The 22,194-nt window shown below is 43.3% G+C and overlaps 1 protein-coding gene across 1 annotated transcript; it reads left to right on the top strand.

Annotated features, from left to right (window-relative positions):
- The first annotated feature begins 850 nt into the window (after nucleotides 1-850).
- LOC115195958 (follistatin-related protein 1) lies at nucleotides 851-21,942 on the top strand. Its single transcript, XM_029756335.1, has 11 exons — nucleotides 851-983; nucleotides 1,100-1,156; nucleotides 13,107-13,208; nucleotides 13,507-13,636; nucleotides 13,905-13,940; nucleotides 14,726-14,856; nucleotides 15,622-15,740; nucleotides 17,885-17,997; nucleotides 18,643-18,753; nucleotides 19,024-19,124; nucleotides 19,940-21,942. Exons 1-11 carry the CDS (start codon nucleotides 981-983, stop codon nucleotides 19,979-19,981), a joined length of 945 nt encoding a protein of 314 aa, XP_029612195.1. The 5' UTR covers nucleotides 851-980; the 3' UTR covers nucleotides 19,982-21,942.
- Nucleotides 21,943-22,194: the final 252 nt, after the last annotated feature.

Raw genomic sequence — 22,194 nt, forward strand, 5'->3', positions numbered from 1 at the left:
GGTTTTGGAGCAGTGGCTTCTTCCTTGCTGAGAGGCCTTTCAGGTTATGTCGATATAGGACTCGTTTTACTGTGGATATAGATACTTCTGTACCGGTTTCCTCCAGCACCTTGACAAGGTCCTTTGCTGTTGTTCTGGGATTGATTTGCACTTTTCGCACCAAAGTACGGCAACGGTATGACGACTTTGTGGTCCCATGGTGTTTATACTTGCATACTATTGTTTGTACAGATGAACGTGGTACCTTCAGGCATTTGGAAATTGCTCCCAAGGATGAAACAGACTTGTGGAGGTCTACAAATTTTTTCTTGGCTGATTTATTTTGATTTTCCCATGATGTCAAGCAAAGAGGCACTGGGTTTGAAGGTAGGCCTTGAAATACATCAGGTACACCTCCAATTGACTGAAATGTTGTCAATTAGACTATCAGAAGCTTCTAAAGCCATTTCATTTAAAGGCACAGTCAAGTTAGTGTATGTAAACTTCTGACCTCTGGAATTGTGATAAGTGAAAAAATCTGTAAACAATTGTTGGAAAAATTACTTGTGTCATGCACAAAGTAGATGTCCTAACCGATATTCCAAAACTATAGTTTGTTAACAAGACATTTGTGGAGTGGTTGAAAAACGAGTTTTAATGACTCCAACCTTAGTGTATGTAAACTTCCGACTTCAACTCTAGGCTACACAGTAAATCAACTAAGGAACCATGGATGGCACATGTATTTTTGGATAACATGAAACTTTGAATCAACTCTATCCCCGTCATCGGTCCATCCTTGAACACTTCACTTCTTGCTGCTGTTGCACAGTCGCGCTTCGAGTGTCTCGAGCGCTATTGGCCAAGTCAGAGAGGGGGGAGACAGACGGGGGAAATTCCTTCGTGGTGCTCAAATTTCGCCAATCTAATTTTCCTATCCTCCTTTGTCTCGGTCTGGACACTGCCGCTTCTCCTCTGCCTTTGGGTCATCACCCGCTAACATGGTAAGTTTTTGGAAAAAGGAAAACATCTTCGTTTTCATAAATACTCAAGTTTCTTAAGTTTTGTTTTGACTGTCAGGCCGTCACTGAAGCAACTGTCTTATTTGTGTTCTCTGCAGATGTTTCGAAGTGTCCTTGTATGTCTACTAGTCGCAGTCGTTTGCTGTCATGCCGAGGTAAATGCTTTTTATTATTTAGATGTAAAAATATATATACGCTCTAGAGGACGATTAGTCTGGTGACAAACGAATGTTGTCCTTTTTTTTCAAAAGTATACTTTTTAATTATTTGGCAATTGTACATAATCCAACAGTAACGTGCTTGTCTGATTGGTAAATTTAATTTGGGACAGTCTGATGTGTGTACGTTTTTATATAAATAACTAAACACAGTAATTTAAAGAAGACAACGAGTTCAGAAAAAGAAGAGGCAGAGTCTTGCACATCTGTCCAGCTTCAAAGATGCAATGTCAACATTCACCCGTTTCCTGGAAACTACTTCTGATTGGTTGCCATGCAGGAACAGTTGTTCACAGTTGTTTGTAGAGGTGGCCACTTTGGTCATTGACCACCAATGTAGCGTTGTTGACATGTTGGAGGCTCTGGCTAGGTTCATGGCACTTCTTAATGACCTGGTCTTGTGCTGCTGTGGCCAGAGAGGTGATTGATTGTCCCAGAGAAAATAGACCAATATAACAGACAATTGAGAAAGCCAATGAGATTTTTTTTTGTTGCCGCACCTCAACCACACACACACACAAGCACTGCAGATAGGCAGGCGTGCACACCCACACACACACATGCACACACATACACACTACCAGTGCCCTGCAATGAAAGACTCCAGGTGTTTTTTTTTACTATGTATTTGTGTGTGTGTGTTTTTTAAACAATCTTTACCTGTTTAAACAGCTGTGAAATACACAGCTTGGCAGCTCATAGGTGTTGACAAACGCAGATGGCAGATGTGTCAGTCTTTTCATCTACAGCCCTGGGGCCACATCTTCTATATTTGGATGTATGTGTGCGCACCTGTGTGTGTCTATATCCTCATCTAGCTGCGCATGTACACTGAGTCAGAGAACATGCCCTAGACCTCAACATACAAAGACTTGCAGTCTTGACAAGGAAGAAAGAGGAAAAGTGGTTGCTGTGTTCAATCTGTCTGGATTTTCCCAGTTGTTGGTTTAGATTTCTAAAGGTTCATTTCAAAGCCAGCCTCCTTTCATACCTGTTTCCCTCCAGGTTATACTGTGGTGCAGACAGCAACGAATACCATAGTAGTGAATGAGTATCATTGAATATGTTTTTTTTTTTTAAACATGCTGCTCCAAGCAGAAACTAGGTTGGTATTTCAGATGTCCTAATTTCAGTTGTAATCTGTTAGTGTGGACACGGACAGTCGACATGGTCTCAGCTGTGTACAGTTTGTCCTGCTTCATCCATGCCCTCCCAGGCCCTGTTAGTTCATTCACAGCCAGGGGGACTGAGTTATCCAACCCTGGACATGAACATGTAACGGCACTAGAGGAATACATGTCAAATCTGTCAAACTAAAAGCTGTATTTGTTGCAAAGGCCCATGAAAAAGGATACCCAGACAGAGCCATTTTCTATAGATTTCAGAATGGAAAATCAATGTGTTGTTGGAAGTAGGGCATAGCTCCATAACCTTTTGACTGTTGTCTGAAAGAAAAATAGCTTTAGGTACCAGCTACTGACGGGTAGCGCAGTCCTTCTGTAATCTAAAAGCAAGCATTATAGGCAGTACCATGATGCCCATAATGGAGATATGAGCCAAGGTGACTGTTTGTCCATCACCAGATTGAATTTACTGCTGTATGTCCTTTGGAGGCCAGGGTTCATGGTTTAGGGGTCAGAGTGGAGCAGGCTGGGATCTGACAGGCATGTGTGATGGCTGAGGAGCCAGCTAAGCCTTAGACAATGAGGAGATCCAACTGCCTCTCTCTCTCTCTTTCCCTCCCTTCTCCCTTCTTGTTTTGTTGAACATGGTTATGGTGTGTGTGTGTGTGCGTGCGTGTGTGTGTGTGTGTGTGTGTGTGGTTGTGGTTGACAGGCGTGTGGTGCAGGGCACCCATTCCCTCACTTCTGGCACTAATTCAGAGCCATCCTCAATGCCCTCAGTGGAAACGCTTGTTTGCTCTCCTACACAGAGCAGCTTGTGAAGCTCATTAAGGGAAATGTTGATGTTTTTCACTGTGTTTTACGCCAGTTTAAGGTTTCCCTCTCTCTTTCTTTATCTTTTGTCTCTGCCTTTTTTCCGCTCTCTCCCTGGCTGGCATGTTTCCCTGATTCATAGAGCGAGAGAAAAAAAGGGGGGGGGGGGCGAGAGGAGACAGAGAGAAAACCAGCCGATTTCTAGCCCTATTAGGGGGGCAATTAGTCTCAAAATGTGGTCTGGATGACTGAAGCTGTTGCCTGGACAGCTGATAAGGAACACAGCGCAAATGAGTGCATAACCACCAACTGATAAACACAACCTTGTAGGGCAGAAAGGCTATTTACAGCAAGGTTGTCTTGTATTAACACAATGGTCTATAACGGTTTATAACTGTTCATGGCAGTTTATACGTTTATTAAGTGTGCTAGCTTGGCCCTCCTCAAGAGTGTGTGATTGGAACAGTGCTCTGCTTTAAGAATGCATGCCTTTTCCTAGAGTGTGTCTCCTTCTCCTCCTCCTCTAAAACATCTGTCAGCCATTAGCTCACCCTCTCCGCCTGCACAGAGCAACACAGGAACAAGCCCGTTCTGCCATGACACCACTCAGCACCAGCCAAGACTAGCCAGGAAGAGAGGGGGGAGAGGGAGATGAGTTATAGACAGAAAAATAAGAGATTGAGACAGGAGGGAGGAAGAAAGTGGGTGGGAGAGAGAGAGAGTGGGATGAAGAAGTGAGAAACAAGAGTGGGAGAGAGTGATATAGGCGATGAGAGTTAGTCGAGAGACTAGCCGGGGAGAGAGGGTGGGAGGACGGGGGAGAGGAGGGAGCTATACACAGTTAGGGGGAGAGGAGTTGAATGGACTGAGCTTCCCAAGGATTTATGGGAGATGGTATATACAAGGCTTTTGGGTGGATGAGAGAAGCACTGTAATGGCATTCCATTCACCTAGCATGAGAACGAACTTGAAACAATAAGGCTATAGGCTGATTAGGCTGTTAGAGCCCGCCTTTTGTTATGACATCACCTTGGCTTTTATTGGTTCAAACTGCCGTTAGGAACGAGACGCTCTATCTAAACCAATCACTTTTAATACGGTGAATGAATTAATGAATGAATTTGTCAGAGACCATCAAAGAATGAATGCGAGCCTGTGGAATGCCTATTTATAACCCCTCCAAGATCTCATTAATGAAAGATTTTAATACATAATGCATGATGCAAATGCATCTACCAATATTCTAATTTAAATGCATGGAATTATTTAAATGCTCATTTTAGAGCGACAGACAAATAAAGAGAATAAGTTCTACAGCAGCAGCTAGGACACTGCAAATTCAGACGTGTAACCGATGTGAAACGGCTAGCTAGTTAGCGGGGTGCGCGCTAATAGCGGTTCAATCGGTGACGTCACTCGCTCTGAGACCTTGAAGTAGTTGTTCCGCTTGCTCTGCGAGGGCTGCGGCTTTTGTGGAGCGATGGGTAAAGATGCTTCGAGCGTGGCTGTTGTCGATTTGTGCAGAGGGTCCCTGGTTCGAGCCCAGGTAGGGGCGAGGAGAGGGACGGAAGCTATACTGTTACAGACGCAACTTCCCAGAAGATCTGTGAAGAGAAATAGAAAAGAGGGAGAATCAGAAAGAGCGTTTTCAAATAGAATTTGTATCTGAAGTTTTTAAAACACGGAATCGAGTTGTCAGTGCTCAGGTTGAATGTGTGAGTGGAGGAAAAGGATGTGAGTTCTTGGGTTAGAAAGCTGGCCTTTTTGGATGCTAGCCGAGGCGTGAGAGAGCCTGGGAGGAATTCACTGCCCACCTTAACGCCCTCCTAGCTCTGTAAAGCTTAATGTGAAACGCGTGTTTTTGTCCGAGCAGGACGCTCTGACGAAATGTTCAGGGAATCCAAGTTTTTATTTACTTATGCAAGCATACTGCTTGTTGGGAACGCAAAACAAAACAAGAAAGTAGAACAAAACTCATTGCCAGCTTTAGAAAGAACTGGGGTTCATTACATGATGAAATATGTATGCGTTGACTCAATTCTCTTTGTCAGGTACCATTTTAGGGGGGCACAGCGACTATTATTAGTACCTATTGACCTATCTGATGCCTGAGTCAGGGTCTAAAACTGAGAGGTTTTGTCAAAGAATCACATGTCAAAGAATCACTTTGTGCTAGTGCCTTCTTATCCCGACTCTCTCTCGTAAGTAGTGAACACAAAACCTGGGGTTAAGCAGCTGCTTCTTCCCGAAGAAGTCTCATAAAGACTAATATGGAGTTTACAAAGTTTCACTCCCAGCTGGGCCACCTCAGGCCAGATGTCCTCTTACAAGCCAGGGCCACACAGGGTCACCTCCTCCATGATCAGAGCCCTCTGACCCCCCCATGTGGAAATCTATGGCCCCCCCACCTCCCTCACCCTCCCGACAGCAGCTTACTTCCCACCATGGTGGGGGTGTCACACACAGCTCAGACCCTTGTGCGTGCATGTGTATTAGGCCTGGGAATTCCCAGGGACCCCTCGATACGATATTATCACGACATGTAATGCGATTCTCACGATTCTATATGTATTGCAATTCGATACTGTGATTTTATTGCGATTCGGTGTTCCAAACATATTGCTCACCATCTGATGCAGACAAGAGACAGCCATGATCAAATGAGTTTTTGATCAGTGATGGAAATGAAAGTGCTGAAAACAAATGGGCTCTCTATTTAGAAAGAAGATGGAGAACAAGCTTTGGAGGAATGTCTCGCCGCAGGTACAGCAAACTAGCACAAAAATAATATTGCAATGTTGTTAAAAGGATAGGATAGGATATATCGTCAAAATAATATCCCGATATGTAATTGCATAGTTTTTTCCCCCATCACTGAAATTTGTGTGCGCTCATGCATGGGTGAGAGCATTCCAGTGTGTGAGGGCGTTTGTTCGTTTGTGTGTGTGTGTGTGTGTGTGTGTGTGTGTGTGCAGGCTTAGCAGCAGGAGCTGGGCTGTACAAGTGCTAAATGGGTCAGCACAGCTGGAGCGAGCAGCCATGGCACTGGAAGTCAGAGGGTTTGTCTGGGTGAGCAGTCCCCCGAATCAGGCCTTTGGCCTGGGCAGGAATGCCTGGTATGTGGGGTGAGCTCTCTCATTTGGGCCTGATCTGGGATATAGAGGGAAAGAATGCTGTTCACTTTAGACACACTTATTGAGGCACGACTTAACTGATTGTAATTGATCTATGTGTGTGTGTAGTTTAAACTAAAATCATGATCCTATGTAGATGGATAAGACAAGTTTGAAGTTGTTCTGCAATTCCATGTAGTTCAAGTTATGTGCTGGAAAAATCAAGGATAATCAATGACTCAAGTAAAGGTGAAAGTCACTCAGTAAAATACTACTTAATTAAGAGTCAACAAGTATTTGGTTTTAAGTACACTTATGTATCAAAATTAAAAGTGTAAATCATTTAAAGTTCCTTATATTATGCAAACCAGACAACACAATCGTTTTTTTAACGGCTAGCCAGGGGCAACATTATTTTGGCTACCATGGCTATGCCCCCATTGGATGACAATGCCCCCGTCCACGGGGCACGAGTGGTCACTGAATGGTTTGACGAGCATGACAACAATGTAAACCATACACCATGGCTGTCACAGTCAACATATCTAAACCCAATTGAACACTTATGGGAGATTCTGGATTGGCGCCTGACACAGCGTTTTCCAACACCGGCAACAAAACACCAAATGATGGAATTTCTCATGGAAGAATGGTGTCGCATGCCTCCAATGGAGTTCCAGACACTTGTAGAATTCATGCCGAGGTGCTTTGAAACTGTTCTGGCTCTGCTCTGCTCTATTAAGATACTATGTTGGCAGTTACCTGTATATTCTCTCTGCAGGGAGACAAGAGGCCTTTCTTTGCTGTTTGTCCTTCTGTTTAGATGTATAAGGCCCCCTTCCCCAATAGCCATAGACACAGCCTTACACGAGACAGGGCTACGGTACAAAAACAACATTTCCTCTACCTCCATCTCAATTCTTTTTTGGTCTGATTGCAAAGGACTAATGTGACTCATATGTTCAGTCCACTGTGGGCCCAGTGATTTGGGTCTTGGTGAAGTATGAAGTATAGACATTACACACACTCCTCTTCTGGAAGCAACTTCAGAATTAAAGGTCTCAGCAGTCAGCCAGCTGGAAAGATTAGTCATAGAGTATAATCAGCCTCTACAGCCTTTTTACTGGCTTTCAAAGAAAAGTATGACATTGGCAATTACATTTTATGTAAAGGCTTTTGAAGCTTTGATGACAAAGGATCTTGAAGTTACACCTAGGGTGTGACTTTGGTTTGTCGTTGAACAGTATCTTTCCATTATTCAACCAAAGTAGTCCATGCATACACACACACACGCGCGCGCACACACACGCACACGCACACAGAACAGAAAGGAGAGAGTAGTTTCTTCCAATATGACATCTTAATGGCCTAAATACAGTAATAGTTTATTAGAACTCAAACCTTAACATTGTTGTTTATTTGCCAATTAGGATGATGAAAGTGACACGTCCTTTGTCTGAATCGAAGAAAACCGTGTCTGTATGTTTTTGGGACTAGGTCTGTTTCTTGTCTGCAGCTGGGCGCTGGAAGGTTTCTCCAAAGTGATCACTCACTGTTGTGTAGAATTGTGCACTCATTGTGTTTTGCTCACAGTCCGTCCACACTCACTTCCTGTGTTTGAGCCCTACGGGTTTCTAGTAACTCTCTGTGTTGCTGGTATGAACCTCACAAAAACTCGGTGTTGGCCTTATAGTTCATTCTGTCTGTAAAATACCATTATCCAACATATATCCAATAAATTGACCTTTGGTTGTCTGCCAATGTGTAGTCATTAGTCTTTGGAGTTTAGTGTAAGTCGTGGTCATCCCCACTACAGTACATCCCAAGTGATAACTCAATCATGGAGTTTTAGTCTTGGCACTGGTTTGAATATTTACCACGGTTGGAGAACACAGTTGCTCTCCTCACCCTGTGGAGTGACCAGACCAGGCCCATGTTTGCTGTCTGTCTCTCTGCTAATGTAATCACTGTTCCCTGTGTGTTCTTTCCTGCCTGGCCCCTTCTAGGCCTCTCCCTCCAAAAGATCCAAAGAGGCTGTGAAATAAAGAGCAGAAACAGTTATACCTGTGTAGCCATTTTAACATCTTCCCCTGAGTCACCTCAGAAGGTGCTGGTGGAGCCAGAATATTTTTATTGTGAAAGCCATGTAGGCAGTGTTGTGTAAAATTGTATACCCGTTATGTTTTGCTCACAGTCCATTCACACTCACTTCCTCTGTTTGAGCCATATGGGCAAAGATGGTGGATAAATGAAGATAGTTCACTCAGGCCGTTTACCATTGGGGGAAAAAATGTCGGTCTCCCATAGACACCAATGCAATAGCAGCTGGGTCTGGTCTAGTTAGTTCAGTGACTTTCATTGCACCAGAAAAAAAACGGAAGAAAAAAACAGCGATTGGGGTGTCTCGCTTCCTTATCCGTCTCTGTTATGGGTCTCCAGTAGCTCTCTGGATACACCAGAGAGGAAGAGGTGATGTGAGAGCATTTACTCTGCCCAAAATCTGTCCACAAAAAATAATACCAAAAAGTGAGGGATTTTGGTATTAGGTCAATGAGAGTGTGTCGCATTTGGGGTTAGCCGGAGTTAAGTTATACCCAGATAAGTAGGTCATTTAGAAACTAGGTTCCTTGGATAACAGATGGAAGGCTCTCTCCCCAACTGATTGGTTCTTCTAGCGCTATTAAAGCCATGAATGGTTTGGTATGCCCCTGACTTCCAGCTTTCTTTTTTCAGTGTCTTGACTTTGCCCTATAAAACAAGTTAGGATTGGATGGGAGAGTCACAGGTTGGACATGCTCCCAAATTCCTCATCTTGGCTCTGCAGGGGAATGTTTGCGCCCTCGTTTCTCTGAAGTGTCTTTCTTCTTGTTGTCTTCCACTCACGCTATCCATCTCCCTCTGGGCACACAGAGAGAGAAGTCAGTCCAGACCAAACACTCCAGCTGAGAATGCAAATCTGTGTGTGTGTTCAAGTGTGTGTGTGTTGATGTGTGTACAGCTCCTCCGTTAGACAACTCGAAGATGGAAGTATTTTTTACCATCAGCTCTTGGCCTGCGGACCGACCCTGCCATAAGTCTTCACGTGGACTAATGAAAATAACATGCCTGAGACAGGGGGTCTCGGCCTGACCTGCATATCGTACAGTGTGTGTATGAGTGTGTCTGCGTGCTAGAGTGTGCACATACTGTACATGCCAGTGCGTACATGTGTGGGTCAGGCCTAGATTCAAATAGTATTCAAGAGAATTTCAAATGTTGGGTTTGATTGGCTAGCCTAGCTCAATGGAACCAATAGAATCAAAAAAACGCAAACCCTCTTGATTGTTTAGCTTATGTATAAGAGAGTGACTATGTCTCTATAAGGAGGGATATATATATAGAGAGAGATTACACAAGGCTTCATATCTTTTGTCTGTGAAAATCTCAAAACACATGCCAGCCAAGCAATGACATACCAGCAGATAGTTATGATTGTTACTAATCATTTCCTGGAATACTTAAGTAGGGTTGTGTGGCCTGGCAGGAAGAGCAGCTGCGGCTGTGTGGACCCTAATGGGGATCCTAATAATATACCCCAAAATATCAATTGTGAGAGGTCGGGGGTCACAAGGCTCAGGCAGCTGGTGCTCTCTGACCCCCAGTCATGCCATCTGTGACACCAGTCTATACATGGTCCCCCATTAGAACCCCCTCATATTTGCATAGAAAATCTAATAACATATTGGTGCCATATGTTAAATACACTACCGTTCAGAAGTTTGGGGTCACTTAGAAATGTCCTTGTTTTCCATGAAAACGTACATGAAATGAGTTGCAAAATGAATAGGAAATATAGTCAAGACGTTGACAAGGTTATAAATAAGAATTTTTAATTGAAATAATAATTGTGTCCTTCAAACTTTGCTTCCGTCAAAGAATCCTCCATTACAGCCTTGCAGACCTTTGGGATTCTAGTTGTCCATTTGTTGAGGTAATCTGAAGAGATTTCACCCCGTGCTTCCTGAAGCACCTCCCACAAGTTGGATGGATAGGCACTTCTTATGTACCATACGGTCAAGCTCCTCCCACAACAGCTCAATAGGGTTGAGATCCGGTGACTGTGCTGGCCACTCCATTATAGACAGAATACCAGCTGACTGCTTCTTCCCTAAATAGTTCTTGCATAGTTTGGAGTTGTGCTTTGGGTCATTGTCCTGTTGTAGGAGGAAATTGGCTCCAATTAAGCGCCGTCCACAGGGTATGGCATGGCGTTGCAAAAGGGAGTGATAGCCTTCCTTCTTCAAGATCCCTTTACCCTGTACAAATCTCCCACTTTATTACCACCACCAAAGCAACCCCAGACCATCACATTGCCTCCACCATGCTTGACAAATGGCGTCAAGCACTCCTCCAGCATCTTTTCATTTTTTCTGCATCTCACGAATGTTCTTCTTTGCCTAGAAGGCCAGCATTCCGGAGTCGCCTCTTCACTGTTGACGTTGAGACTGGTGTTTTGCGGGTACTATTTAATGAAGCTGCCAGTTGAGGACTTGTGAGGTGTCTGTTTCTCAAACTAGACACTCTAATGTACTTGTCCTCTTGCTCAGTTGTGCACCGGGGCCTCCCACTCCTCTTTCTATTCTGGTTAGAGACAGTTTGCACTGTTCTGTGAAGGGAGTAGTACACAGCGTTGTACGAGATCTTCAGTTTCTTGGCAATTTCTCGCATGGAATAGCCATCATTTCTCAGAACAAGAATAGACTGACGAGTTTCAGAAGAAAGTTCTTTGTTTCTGGCCATTTTGAGCCTGTAAACCCACAAATGCTCCAGATACTCAACTAGTCTTAAGAAGGCCAGTTTTATTGCTTCTTTAACCAGAACAACAGTTTTCAGCTGTGTTAACATAATTGCAAAAGGGTTTTCTAATGATCAATTAGCCTTTTAAAATTATAAACTTGGATTAGCTAACCCAATGTGCCATTGGAACACAGGAGTGATGGCTGCTGATAATGGGCCTCTGTACGCCTATGTAGATATTCCATTTGAAAAAATCAGCCGTTTCCAGCTACAATAGTCATTTACAATATTAACAATGTCTACACTGTATTTCTGATGAATTTTATGTTATTTTAATGGACAAAAAAATTAGCTTTTCTTTCAAAAACAAGGACATTTCTAAGTGACCCCAAACTTTTGAATGATAGTGTATGTGTGGGTTTGTTTGTGTTCTTCAGTCACCTGGACACTCCATGACATATTGGTCCGGTGTCTGTCTGTCTACCATCTGCCCTATAAAATTGTGGGTGTCTTTTGTCTGACTGCGTTGGCTGAGAGAACATGTGTCGCTATGCGTGTGGGAGGGCATTTGCCGAAACATTGTTATGCTAAAGTCACTGTGGCTTAGCGGCCCTCGCTGTGAATGAAAGGTCACAGGTCAACGGGCTGTTCAGACTTCCATCTGCAACTGAGGGTCTGGATAGCAGTCTGGGGGATTTAGATAGCAGACAAAAGGGCAACACACTTCTCTCTCTCTCTCGATGTTGGTGTCTATGTGTTTGAGTGTAAAAATCTATATATATTGAAATGACATAGTGTTTCTTAAAATGTAACATACTGTATATCAAGACATCTGAAACAGAACGTAATTATAAGGGCACAAGGTGAGACCAAAATGCAGACACAGGAGGCAGATGGTGGAGTTCCGATATTTATTATAACAAAGGGAGTAGGCAAAGGCAGGTCGAGGACAGGCGAGAGTTCATCAACCAGGTCAGAGTCCAAACAGTACCAGACGATAGGCAGTCTCGAGGTCAGGCCAGGCAGGGGTCAGAAACCAGATCCGAATCCAAAACAGTACAAGGGGATAGGCAGGCTGGTAGTCAGAACAGGCAGAGTGGTCAGGCAGGCAGGTTCGGAGTTAGGACAGGCAAGGGTCGAAACCAGGAGGACTAGAAACAAACAGAGACTGGGGAAAAATAGGAGCAAGGAAAACCGCTGGTTGACTTGGCAACAAGACGAACTGGCACAGAGAGACAGGAAACACAGGAATGTATACACCGGGGATAATAAGCGACACCTGGAGGGGGTGAAGACAACCACAAGGACAGGTGAACCAGATCAGGGTGTTACAGTAATGGTATACACATTAGAAAACTCTACCGCTAGGAAGTGAATGACATTTTGCCATCTAGTGACAGCCTTCATGTCTGTCTGTCTGTCTGTCTGTCTGTCTGTCTGTCTGTCTGTCTGTCTGTCTGTCTGTCTGTCTGTCTGTCTGTCTGTCTGTCTGTCTGTCTGTCTGTGTCTGTCTGTCCGGCCAGTGAGTAACTTGTGATCACAGCAGAAAATTATCAATGTCAATAACATTATATTATTTTATTGATATAATTGTGCAGTCTTTACAAATACAATCTGACTCAAGTCAAGTAGACCAGGTTCCAGTTAAAATCTCCCTTTTTCTAAATCTAACATTACTCAGGAATTGTATAATAATGCATATTGCTCAAATAAACCTAAAATGACTGCATTCCGGTCAAATGTTCTACCTGTAAATCTAGCTATTTTAGGCAACACTAGATGGCGATGGCCACCTTCAATGAGATCGCTCTGTAGTTTACTTACGGTAGTAAAGAAGGACCCTTCCCTATTACTTATTACTGTTCATTTTTATGAATTTCCTTAGTGTTTCCTCGTATCTTTCTGGTCATGTAGATTACAAGAATGCATGTAAGAAGTGGAATGCAATCTCAATTTCTTTGCGGGAGGAGATGTTCATTTGTATTTATAGACATCATCACACAAGTAGAAGGCATCAGATGTATAATCTCCCATGTCTTCTGTGTCTCTGTGTCCCTGTAGGAGGGGAAGAGCAAGTCCAAGGTGTGTGCCAATGTATTCTGTGGGGCTGGCAGGGAGTGTGCTGTGACAGAGAAAGGGGAACCTTCCTGCCTGTGCATCGAGGTGAGTCTTAGCCTATACACACACACACAGGCATGCATGCATGCACGCGCTCACACAAACACATATACACATATGCGCATGCATGCATGCACGCACACACACACACACACACACACACACACACACACACACACACACACACACACACACACACACACACACACTCACATGCATACATGCGCACACACATACACACACACACACACACACACACACACACACACACACACATTCCTGGCAAAGACCAAATGTCTCACTGCACAGATTGAAAACATGTGTACTCTCTCTCCGTCTTCAGCAATGCAAACCTCACAAGCGCTCGGTGTGTGGCAGTAACGGTAAGACGTACCGCAACCACTGTGAGCTCCACCGCGACGCCTGTCTGACCGGCCTCAAGATCCAGGTGTACCACGACGGACACTGTGAAGGTAGGGGACCCTGAAAATAATCCCCGGGTTGTCTTAAGGCATAGAAATATATTACTAGAATGGACAAAGCCCCTCAGACAATGCACATTTCAATTAAACACATATGTACACTCAATATGACTGCTGGTCTTCCCATCACAGAGCATTACCTTGAATGGAAAGTCTGTTCTGGGAATTCTATTTCTGTGTTCCAAGGAACATTCTGCAATAAAGAGGAGATTAAGCGAAGTCTTTGCAGTTGTTTTGATTGTGTTGTGATTTCTTTCAGAGAAAAAGACAGACAAAGCTGTTGCTGCTAGCCCAAGTAAGTATACTGCTCAAGGTCATGAGGCCCATTGTCTCAGAGAGGTTAATGAATAAATGATTAATAATAGCAGTATGTTCATTTTATACTGTCCTTGCATGCACTGTGGAAGATACACTGTTGGATATTCCTTTACACTTTCACACGACAGCTATGCGCTCAAGGGAAACACACACACATACACACTCACACCCATCCCCCCCCAACACACACACACATACACACTCACACCCAGCCCCCCCCAACACACACACACACATACACACTCACACCCAGCCCCCCCCAACACACACACACATACACACTCACACCCAGCCCCCTCCAACACACACACACACACACACATACACACTCACACCGAGCCCCCCCAACACACACACACATACACACTCACACCCAGCCCCCCCAACACACACACACACACACACACATACACACTCACACCCAGCCCCCCAACACACACACACACATACACACTCACACCCAGCCCCCCCAACACACACACACACTCACACCCAGCCCCCCAACACACACACACACACACTCACACCCAGCCCCCCCCTCCAACACACACACACACATATACACTCACACCCACCAGCCTCCCCAACACACACACACACACTCACACCCAGCCCCCCCCCAACAAACACACACACAAACAGCAGTACTCTCACATATTTAGTTCCAGTAAAAACACGAGGTAAATATTAGCGAGTCTATATAATCATTCAGCTGTCTGCAGTACTGACCCTCTCTACTCTCTCAACTCTCTGCCTGTGTAGTCGTGTGCTACCTGGCCAACAGGAACGAGTTGCGCAGCCGGGTCATCCAGTGGCTGCAGAATGAGGTGGTCCCTGACGGCTGGTTCGCCAAGGGCTCCAACTTCTCCGACACCCTGCTCAAGTACTTCAAGGTAGGTCGGACTTGTGCGTGTTTGTGGGGTTGGGTGGGTGGGTGTGTGTGTGTGTGTGTGTGTGTGTGTGTGTGTGTGTGTGTGAGGTGTGTGTGTGGAGAGGTAATGATACTTTCATAGTTTAACTATTGTTGTAAAATAATGGAAAACTGCAGGGGAAAGTACCGAACAGCTCACATTATTTCAAGTGGAATGGAGTTGTGTTTATTTCTAGTCCTGTACTTCTAGAAAGTCCTCCTCTGTCCTCGTCTTAATAAAACGGCTAAGGTTACAATCCGTTAGCATGTATGGACTACTTAATGACTCCGTAAGCAGCAGAATGATACATTTCACTTGCAGCAGCTCTACTGAGACAGAATCTGTTGAAAGTTCGCCGAGTTCTCCCCCTCTGTCAGTTTTTTTCTTCTTTTTTTTCCTGCGGGCCAAGCTTCACAGCATAGAAAAGGCCCCACAGCAAGAACAGACTGTTTAACATTCTTCCCACTGCCCAGCACTTGTACACATAACAGCAGTTATGCAACAGCTCTCCTGCTCTGGCCCCCCAAAGAGACAAGATCATCTCCCACTGTGTGCCTGTGTGGTTAACACTTCTCACAGAAAGCCCATAGAGCTCTGATGGTCATCTCCACCATTTATTTTCATACTCAATAAAGCAAAAATAATCATACTAAAGAGTGGTGGAACTGCACTCCTTCAAAAAAAAAAACACATCTCCTGCATCCTCATAGGCTCAAAATAAAAATGTATGAATGAATATTCCTACAGGACTATGACAATGGAGACTCCCAGCTGGATTCCACTGAGTTCCTTAAGTTCCTCCAGCACAACGAAACAGCCATCAACATTACCTCGTATGCTGACGAGGAGAACAACCGCCTGCTCAGGTGAGCCCGACCACTGGCCCAGAGTCAGTAGCGCACAGCTGTCACTCATCACAGACCAGCTCAGGTGAGCTGCGCCCACTGGTTGATTCTCACTGAGCCCAGACCATAATCGGGTAACACTTTACGTAAAGCCTGCAGGTATAATGCATTCTAAAGGTTATTGATAATGCATTGTAAATCATGAGCAAGTATGACCCGATTATAATGTCTTATAATCATATCATAATGGTCCTGACTAAATTCCAGACGTTTTGAGTCCGTTGAAATGTTTAGACATATAATGTCATGTGTTACTTACTGATAATTGCTTAGTGCATTCACTTCAAGTAGTCTCAACATCATGATTGTTTGTCTCTCAACATATTGGTATCTCGGTGTATTTATATCTCAGTGTATTTCTGTGTTGAATAAGAGTACTTACTAAAAAGACTAGTGACTGTACCTTGCAATCATTGTTCTCAATTGCTGCTTGAAGAGAAGAGAAGCTATCTCCACCAACACATTCTCTTATTATGAGTGGGGCTCAGCACTTAATGAGATCCCTAAGAAAATGAACAGGGTTTTAATTTCCAGCACCTAACCAGGGACTTAACTTCAAAATAAGTTAAATAGCCATTTTTCTGGGACTAACACTAATTTAATTAAGTACATGGAGCAATTGAAAGCAATGGAAAGGCCATGATGAAGCTACTGCTTGCACTGCTAATAAGTATTTGATTGAGTTCTTTCAGTGAATCGGTTATTGCCATATTGATATAAAACTACCGTATACAGAAGCAATGGCAACCTGTATAATACATCAATATATGCTAATCACATCCTGTAGAATTCAGTTGTTCAGTTCTTGCCCTTATCAAAGTTTTCTAAGTCTGATGTTGAACTGTTCAGTTGTTAGTGTCTAATCACCCTGCTGCACCTTTGGAGCCATGGCGAGTGTGCTGTAGATTTATACAGTTGTGACTGTATGGAATCATCAAAGAATGTAATTGATGAGATGAGGATGAGTGATGTAGATTTGTTATATCACAGTTGTTTACATGGTGACCTCGAGACAGGGTGTACGGGGGCAGGGGTGGGGTAGGGGGATGGGTGATTTGGGGGGGCTGAAAGTGCTGTTTTGGCAGTTCTGTTATGGTGAGGCGGCTTGTTTTGATGGGAAGTGGTGGTGGGTGTGGGTGGCAATTGGGCTGGGCCTCAGTGGCACCACACTGGTTGTCCCGTGGGACCATACCCTTCTCCCATGCATCATGGGTCTGGGAGCAAGCGCAGAGAGTGCCATGGGGATTTGGGCAGTATCAACTCTCATTCATGTGTGGAACCTTCCTCCCAATGTGTGTCGGCTGGCTATCTGGGGTCATCTGTGAGATAGACCAGAGTTAAAGGGCAACTGGACTGGCATTAGCCTGATCCCAGATCTGTTTGTGCTGTCTTGCCAACTCCTGTGGTCATTGTCATTCCAATGCATTAGTTTTAAAAGATGCCAAAAACAAAATAGTGAGGCATGGTTTGGTTTAGGCGTGGTTTGTTTTAGGCCCAGTCTAAGGAACATTGAGGAACATTTACAGTGCATTTGGAAAGTAGTCAGAACCCTTCCCTTTTTCCACATTTTGTTATTTTACAACCTTATTCTAAATTGGATGACATTTAAAAAATCCTCATCAATCTACACATAATGACAAAGCAAAAACATTTTTTTTAAATGTTTGCAAATGTATTAGAAATAAAAAAACAGAAATACCTTTGAACAGGGTATGGTAGTAGGTGCCAGGCGCACCGGTTTGTGTCAAGAACTGCAACTCTGCTGGGTTTTTCAACGCTCAACAGTTTCCCGTGTGTATCAAGAATGGTCCACCACCCAAAGGACATCCAGCCAACTTGACACAACTGTGGGAAGCATTGGAGTCAACATGGGCCAGCAACCATGTGGAATGCATTCGACACCTTGTAGAGTCTATGCCCCTACGAATTGAGTCTGTTCTGAGGGCAAAAGGGGCTGGGGTGCAACTCAATAATGTTTTGTCAATGCAGTGTATATACATTAGCTCCAGTGAAATGAGGGTAACAGTAGTCTGTTTTACTCTATTTCCCTCCTGTGTCTTATTGGCCCTATTGTTAATTCCCACACCTCTCCTGTTGGTCACTAGGAGCCTGTGTGTGGATGCCCTCATCGAGCTCTCAGATGAGAACACGGACTGGAAGTTGAGCTTCGATGAGTTCCTAAACTGCTTCAAGCCTGGCTTCAACCCACCAGAGAGAAGTAAGACTTACACCATATACAGTATCTTCCTGTTATGTCCAATGTTCAAGCCTTACGTTTTTTTAAATGTGATTTGATTATTAGACCATTTTAAAAACACACCAAAAAAGACACGTTCATAAATAAAATACTGTTACCAAAGAAAATATACATGAAGATGTCCAGAAACTGCTTCTCCAATAAATATCCCAGATGTAGGCGATGTCATGGCAGCATTAGCTATCTAAGGTTATGCGCAGAAACACGTCATCGCGTCTAACGATCGTGTTGTGCCAAACTTTGCATGTGCAGGTTGTCAAATCAAAAGCATTCCTTCGATATAAAGTTGTTTTTGACTAAAATTAAAACGTGTCAGTTTGTCACTTTCACAAAGTGGTAGTAATGACATGTTCAGCTTCAAACATTGGCTCGAATCTACTGTAGGTTGTGTCTATAGATTTAAAGAAAATGTACAAATAAGGAAGAATTTTCTCCTACTGATTTCCCAAAACCGGGCTGGTCCGTTGAGACTGCTTCCGCAAGGCGCTCCCGAAAGTATTGACCACTTTGATCTCTGGGTTTGAAAACTCTGCGCTGTTACTGATCAACATGTAATTTCCTGTGATGTCCACTGACTTCCTGTTATCCACTTCCTGCTTCCTGTAGAGTGTGCCCTGGAGGATGAGACCTATGAGGACGGGGCAGAGACTCAGGTGGAGTGTAACCGCTGTGTCTGTGCCTGTGGGAACTGGGTCTGCACAGCTGTGACCTGCGAAGGTGAGACTAGCTGTCTCACACCAGCCGTTATAGTAGGCCCTTACTTATCTGGGTCATAGTGTGAGGGGATTCTGCGCTAAGATTAGTTATGTTCTTTCCCTCTCGCTCTCTCTATTTATGTCTGTCTCTTCCCTCGCTTTATCTCCCTCGTTGTTACTCTCTATCTCTGTCCATATTGGCTTGTGTCTCGCTTCCTCTGTCCCCCCTCCTCTCTTTATTTTTCTCTCTTTTTCTCTCTCTCTCTCTCTATTCCTCTCTCCCTCCCTGCAGGCACAGATAAGGTGCCTGCTGTAGAGAAGACTGAAGGTGCTGACCAGGAGATGACAGAGGAGGAGTGGACACGGAGAGTGGCTGAGCTCAACAAACATCAGGTTAGTCTGGCACCATGAACAGCACATGACGTTTCACTGCTACTTGTTAAAGGGGCAATCTGCAGTTGCTACATCAATTTTTGGACTTAGAAATGAATGATATGTACCCATTGATTCTTAAAGAGTATAGTTTGTAAATGCCTCATGAGCTGAGTTCAACTGTCACACTCCATCCGAACCCAAAATATAAGCTTGTAAATGTAAACAAACATTGTATAGCCTTAAAACATGGTTCAAACTATAATTCTGATATCATGGATGGTCGGTCCTTACATCCATAGCACTGGCTATGAATTTGAGAGTGGTTACAGTACATTTCTCCAGCCCATCCCTCAGCTTTTAACCGAAACACTTGAGAAGTGTTATTGTTTCAATTGTGGATTGCCCCTTTAAGTTACAGTATAGGTCAATGAGGCTGTGGACTTTTACAACACACACACACACACACACCTGTACTTAGAACTTTATGAGTCAATTACTGTAATAATCAGGGCCTATATTTGTCATAGTTTACATGCCCATGCTTCTAGGGTTGTCTCACTTTTTGGCTGCATCTATACTGTACATCAGACATAGGTTTTGCTTTCTTTTTAGTACTAGGAGCATTTGATTGAGCCTGCTTGAGGTGCCAGAAGGGCGGGGTTTGCACATTTGGGACTATTTCATTGGTTCCATTGTGTCAGGCAAGCTCAATCACGAGCAGCTAATGTATTTTAAGGGGTAAAAACGATATGAACCCATGCTGTATTCACTGTGTATCATAACGGTACTTGTACTACAGTAGCCAATAATCTTGTTCCTTTAACTCCTGTTAGGAAACTGTGGAGAAGATGAAAGTGAGCACTAAGGACATTTAAGAGAGAGCGAGAGAGCCCTCCTTCAGTCCCACCATCAACAATCACTATCTGGCTGAAGCTTTGGAGCTTGTACTGTTGCTAAAGAAATGCATCACTTGTTTTTAGTTTTTATATTTTACAATGTTAATTATTATGATTTTTAAAAAACTGTACCAATGTCTATTATAATATTACTGTGTAGAGGGGAGACTAGTTGAATTGTGTGTACCTACAAACACAGTACTGCTATCTTATTTGAGTGACACTCCCAAGCCTTGGTAAGAATCCCCATCACCTAGTGGTGGGTTGATATTTGTATTCATTTTAGTTAATTTGTTGTTTTCGTTGTTGTTTCTGTTAGTCAAATTAGCCCATCTGTAGAAAAGAGAAGAGCTATAAAGAAAGCACAAGTTGTAAAGAACAACTTTTAGCAGAAAATGACATCACAGTTGCCACGACGCACACCAACCACATCACAGAGGATAAGCAATTCAGCGAGAAAGCCTTATCAGATGCATTGACCTTACAGGGTGCTATTTCAGACACCTGAGTATTTTATAGGGCCAGTGAATCACGTGAAAGATGAACACATGGCTGAGTTGTAAATGCACCTGAATACCATTGTAAATCCATCAACAGTGTGATTGCACTTTCCTGGCAGTATAACTACTCATATCATATCTGTAATATATATACAGTAAAACCCACTGACCCATAACATCTGATGGTGCCAGGGTTCAATCTGTTAGGAAAAGGAAAATGAAGAGTGTCGGCACTCAGTCTTAGACAAGAACATGTATTCCATCTCTATTTTCTGGTCTATGCACCAACAATATGACAAGAATCTATGATTAGATGTGTGCAGGGTTTCCTGCTTTTTCAAGGTAAAGTGATGATGCTAGGGTTCAATCTGTAGGCTACATGTCTACACTGATGAGGTAATGTTGTCCATCTATTTACAAATGGCTTTTCTATCATGGGGTTGTAGAGTTATTACGCCATAAAATGAATCTAATGCCAAAACACTAGCCTGGATACTTCTTGGGATTGTGAAGTGAAACTGAAGAATTCGGTATGGATCCAGGCTACCAAAACACATAGATGGTGCTTGTTTGAATCACTGTAGTGACAGTACTGTATTGCTAGGAGAGTTTGTGATAATGCTTGTGTCTCCTTCTCAAACCCAGCAATAAAGTTGATCAATTGTAGAATGTTCATGGGGAAATATTTCAAGATATGGACTAACTAATAGTACTAATAGTACTTGATAACATAAGTACTCCAGTTCTATGGGTCCCTCCTACTAGTTTGAAATACACAATTGTCTGGTCCGTCTGAGACATACAAAATCTGTGCATGCTTTGCCAACAGTACTGCAATTCATTTATTTTGGAAGCTGATGCATGTCGGTCTCTCAGGATATAGTTGCTTTGATTGGATGACTTTGTTAGGCTCAAGGATTGGGAAAAACTGCCAAAACAACCTCTAAAAAAACATTTTAGATGGCATTACTTAAACCAAAGTTCAAATGCAAGATACCTGAAGTACAGTATGTGTAGTAACTTTTAGAAAGTAGGTTCACAGTATAGACTTGAGCTTTCCTTTCTTTGTTCAGAGCTGTATGTCCTGTATGTCAATATTTGAATGTGGTGGATCTCACTTCAATGTCTTTATAATGTGTGGTATTCAGTGCCTTAAATTTTCACTAAGACCTATGGGACAGCCTGCTGTCGTTCTCTGAGAACAATGGCTGTCACTATGAAACCATGCCAAATGGATGATCTAATTGAAGTTAAAAGCCCGTGTTTCTTTTGTTTGTAATGTTTTATTGTCTCACTTTTAGAATAATACCATCTCACTTTGTTCGCTGTTACAGTAGACTTTTAATAAAACATTTACTCCCTGTTGATTATTAAGACTACTATACTGTCAAAAAGGTATGCAAGCTTTATACATGTCAATAAATACATTTAATAGACGTACTAGAATGGTTAAGCACATTTTTATTGATACACTTTTGACAATGTGTGTGTGCGTGTGTGTGTTCTTTGGATACTTAAGCAATAAGGTACGAGGGGGTGTGATATATGGCCAATATACCACGGCGAAGTGCTGTCCTTAGCACGACGCAATGCGGAGTGCCTGTATACAGCCCTTAGCCATGGAATGTTGGCCATATACCACAAACCCCCGAGGTGCCTTATTGCTATTATAAACTGGTTACGATTGTAATT

This window comes from Salmo trutta, chromosome 6 (assembly GCF_901001165.1).
Source record: "Salmo trutta chromosome 6, fSalTru1.1, whole genome shotgun sequence".
Taxonomy (NCBI): domain Eukaryota; kingdom Metazoa; phylum Chordata; class Actinopteri; order Salmoniformes; family Salmonidae; genus Salmo; species Salmo trutta.

What these genes read in the sequence shown, in the direction of transcription:
- LOC115195958 (XM_029756335.1), top strand. An exon ending in CTTCCTGCCTGTGCATCGAG is followed by an intron (nt 13,209 to 13,506) that starts GTGAGTCTTAGC and finishes CTCCGTCTTCAG; the next exon opens with CAATGCAAACCTCACAAGCG. An exon ending in CTGAGCTCAACAAACATCAG is followed by an intron (nt 19,125 to 19,939) that starts GTTAGTCTGGCA and finishes AACTCCTGTTAG; the next exon opens with GAAACTGTGGAGAAGATGAA.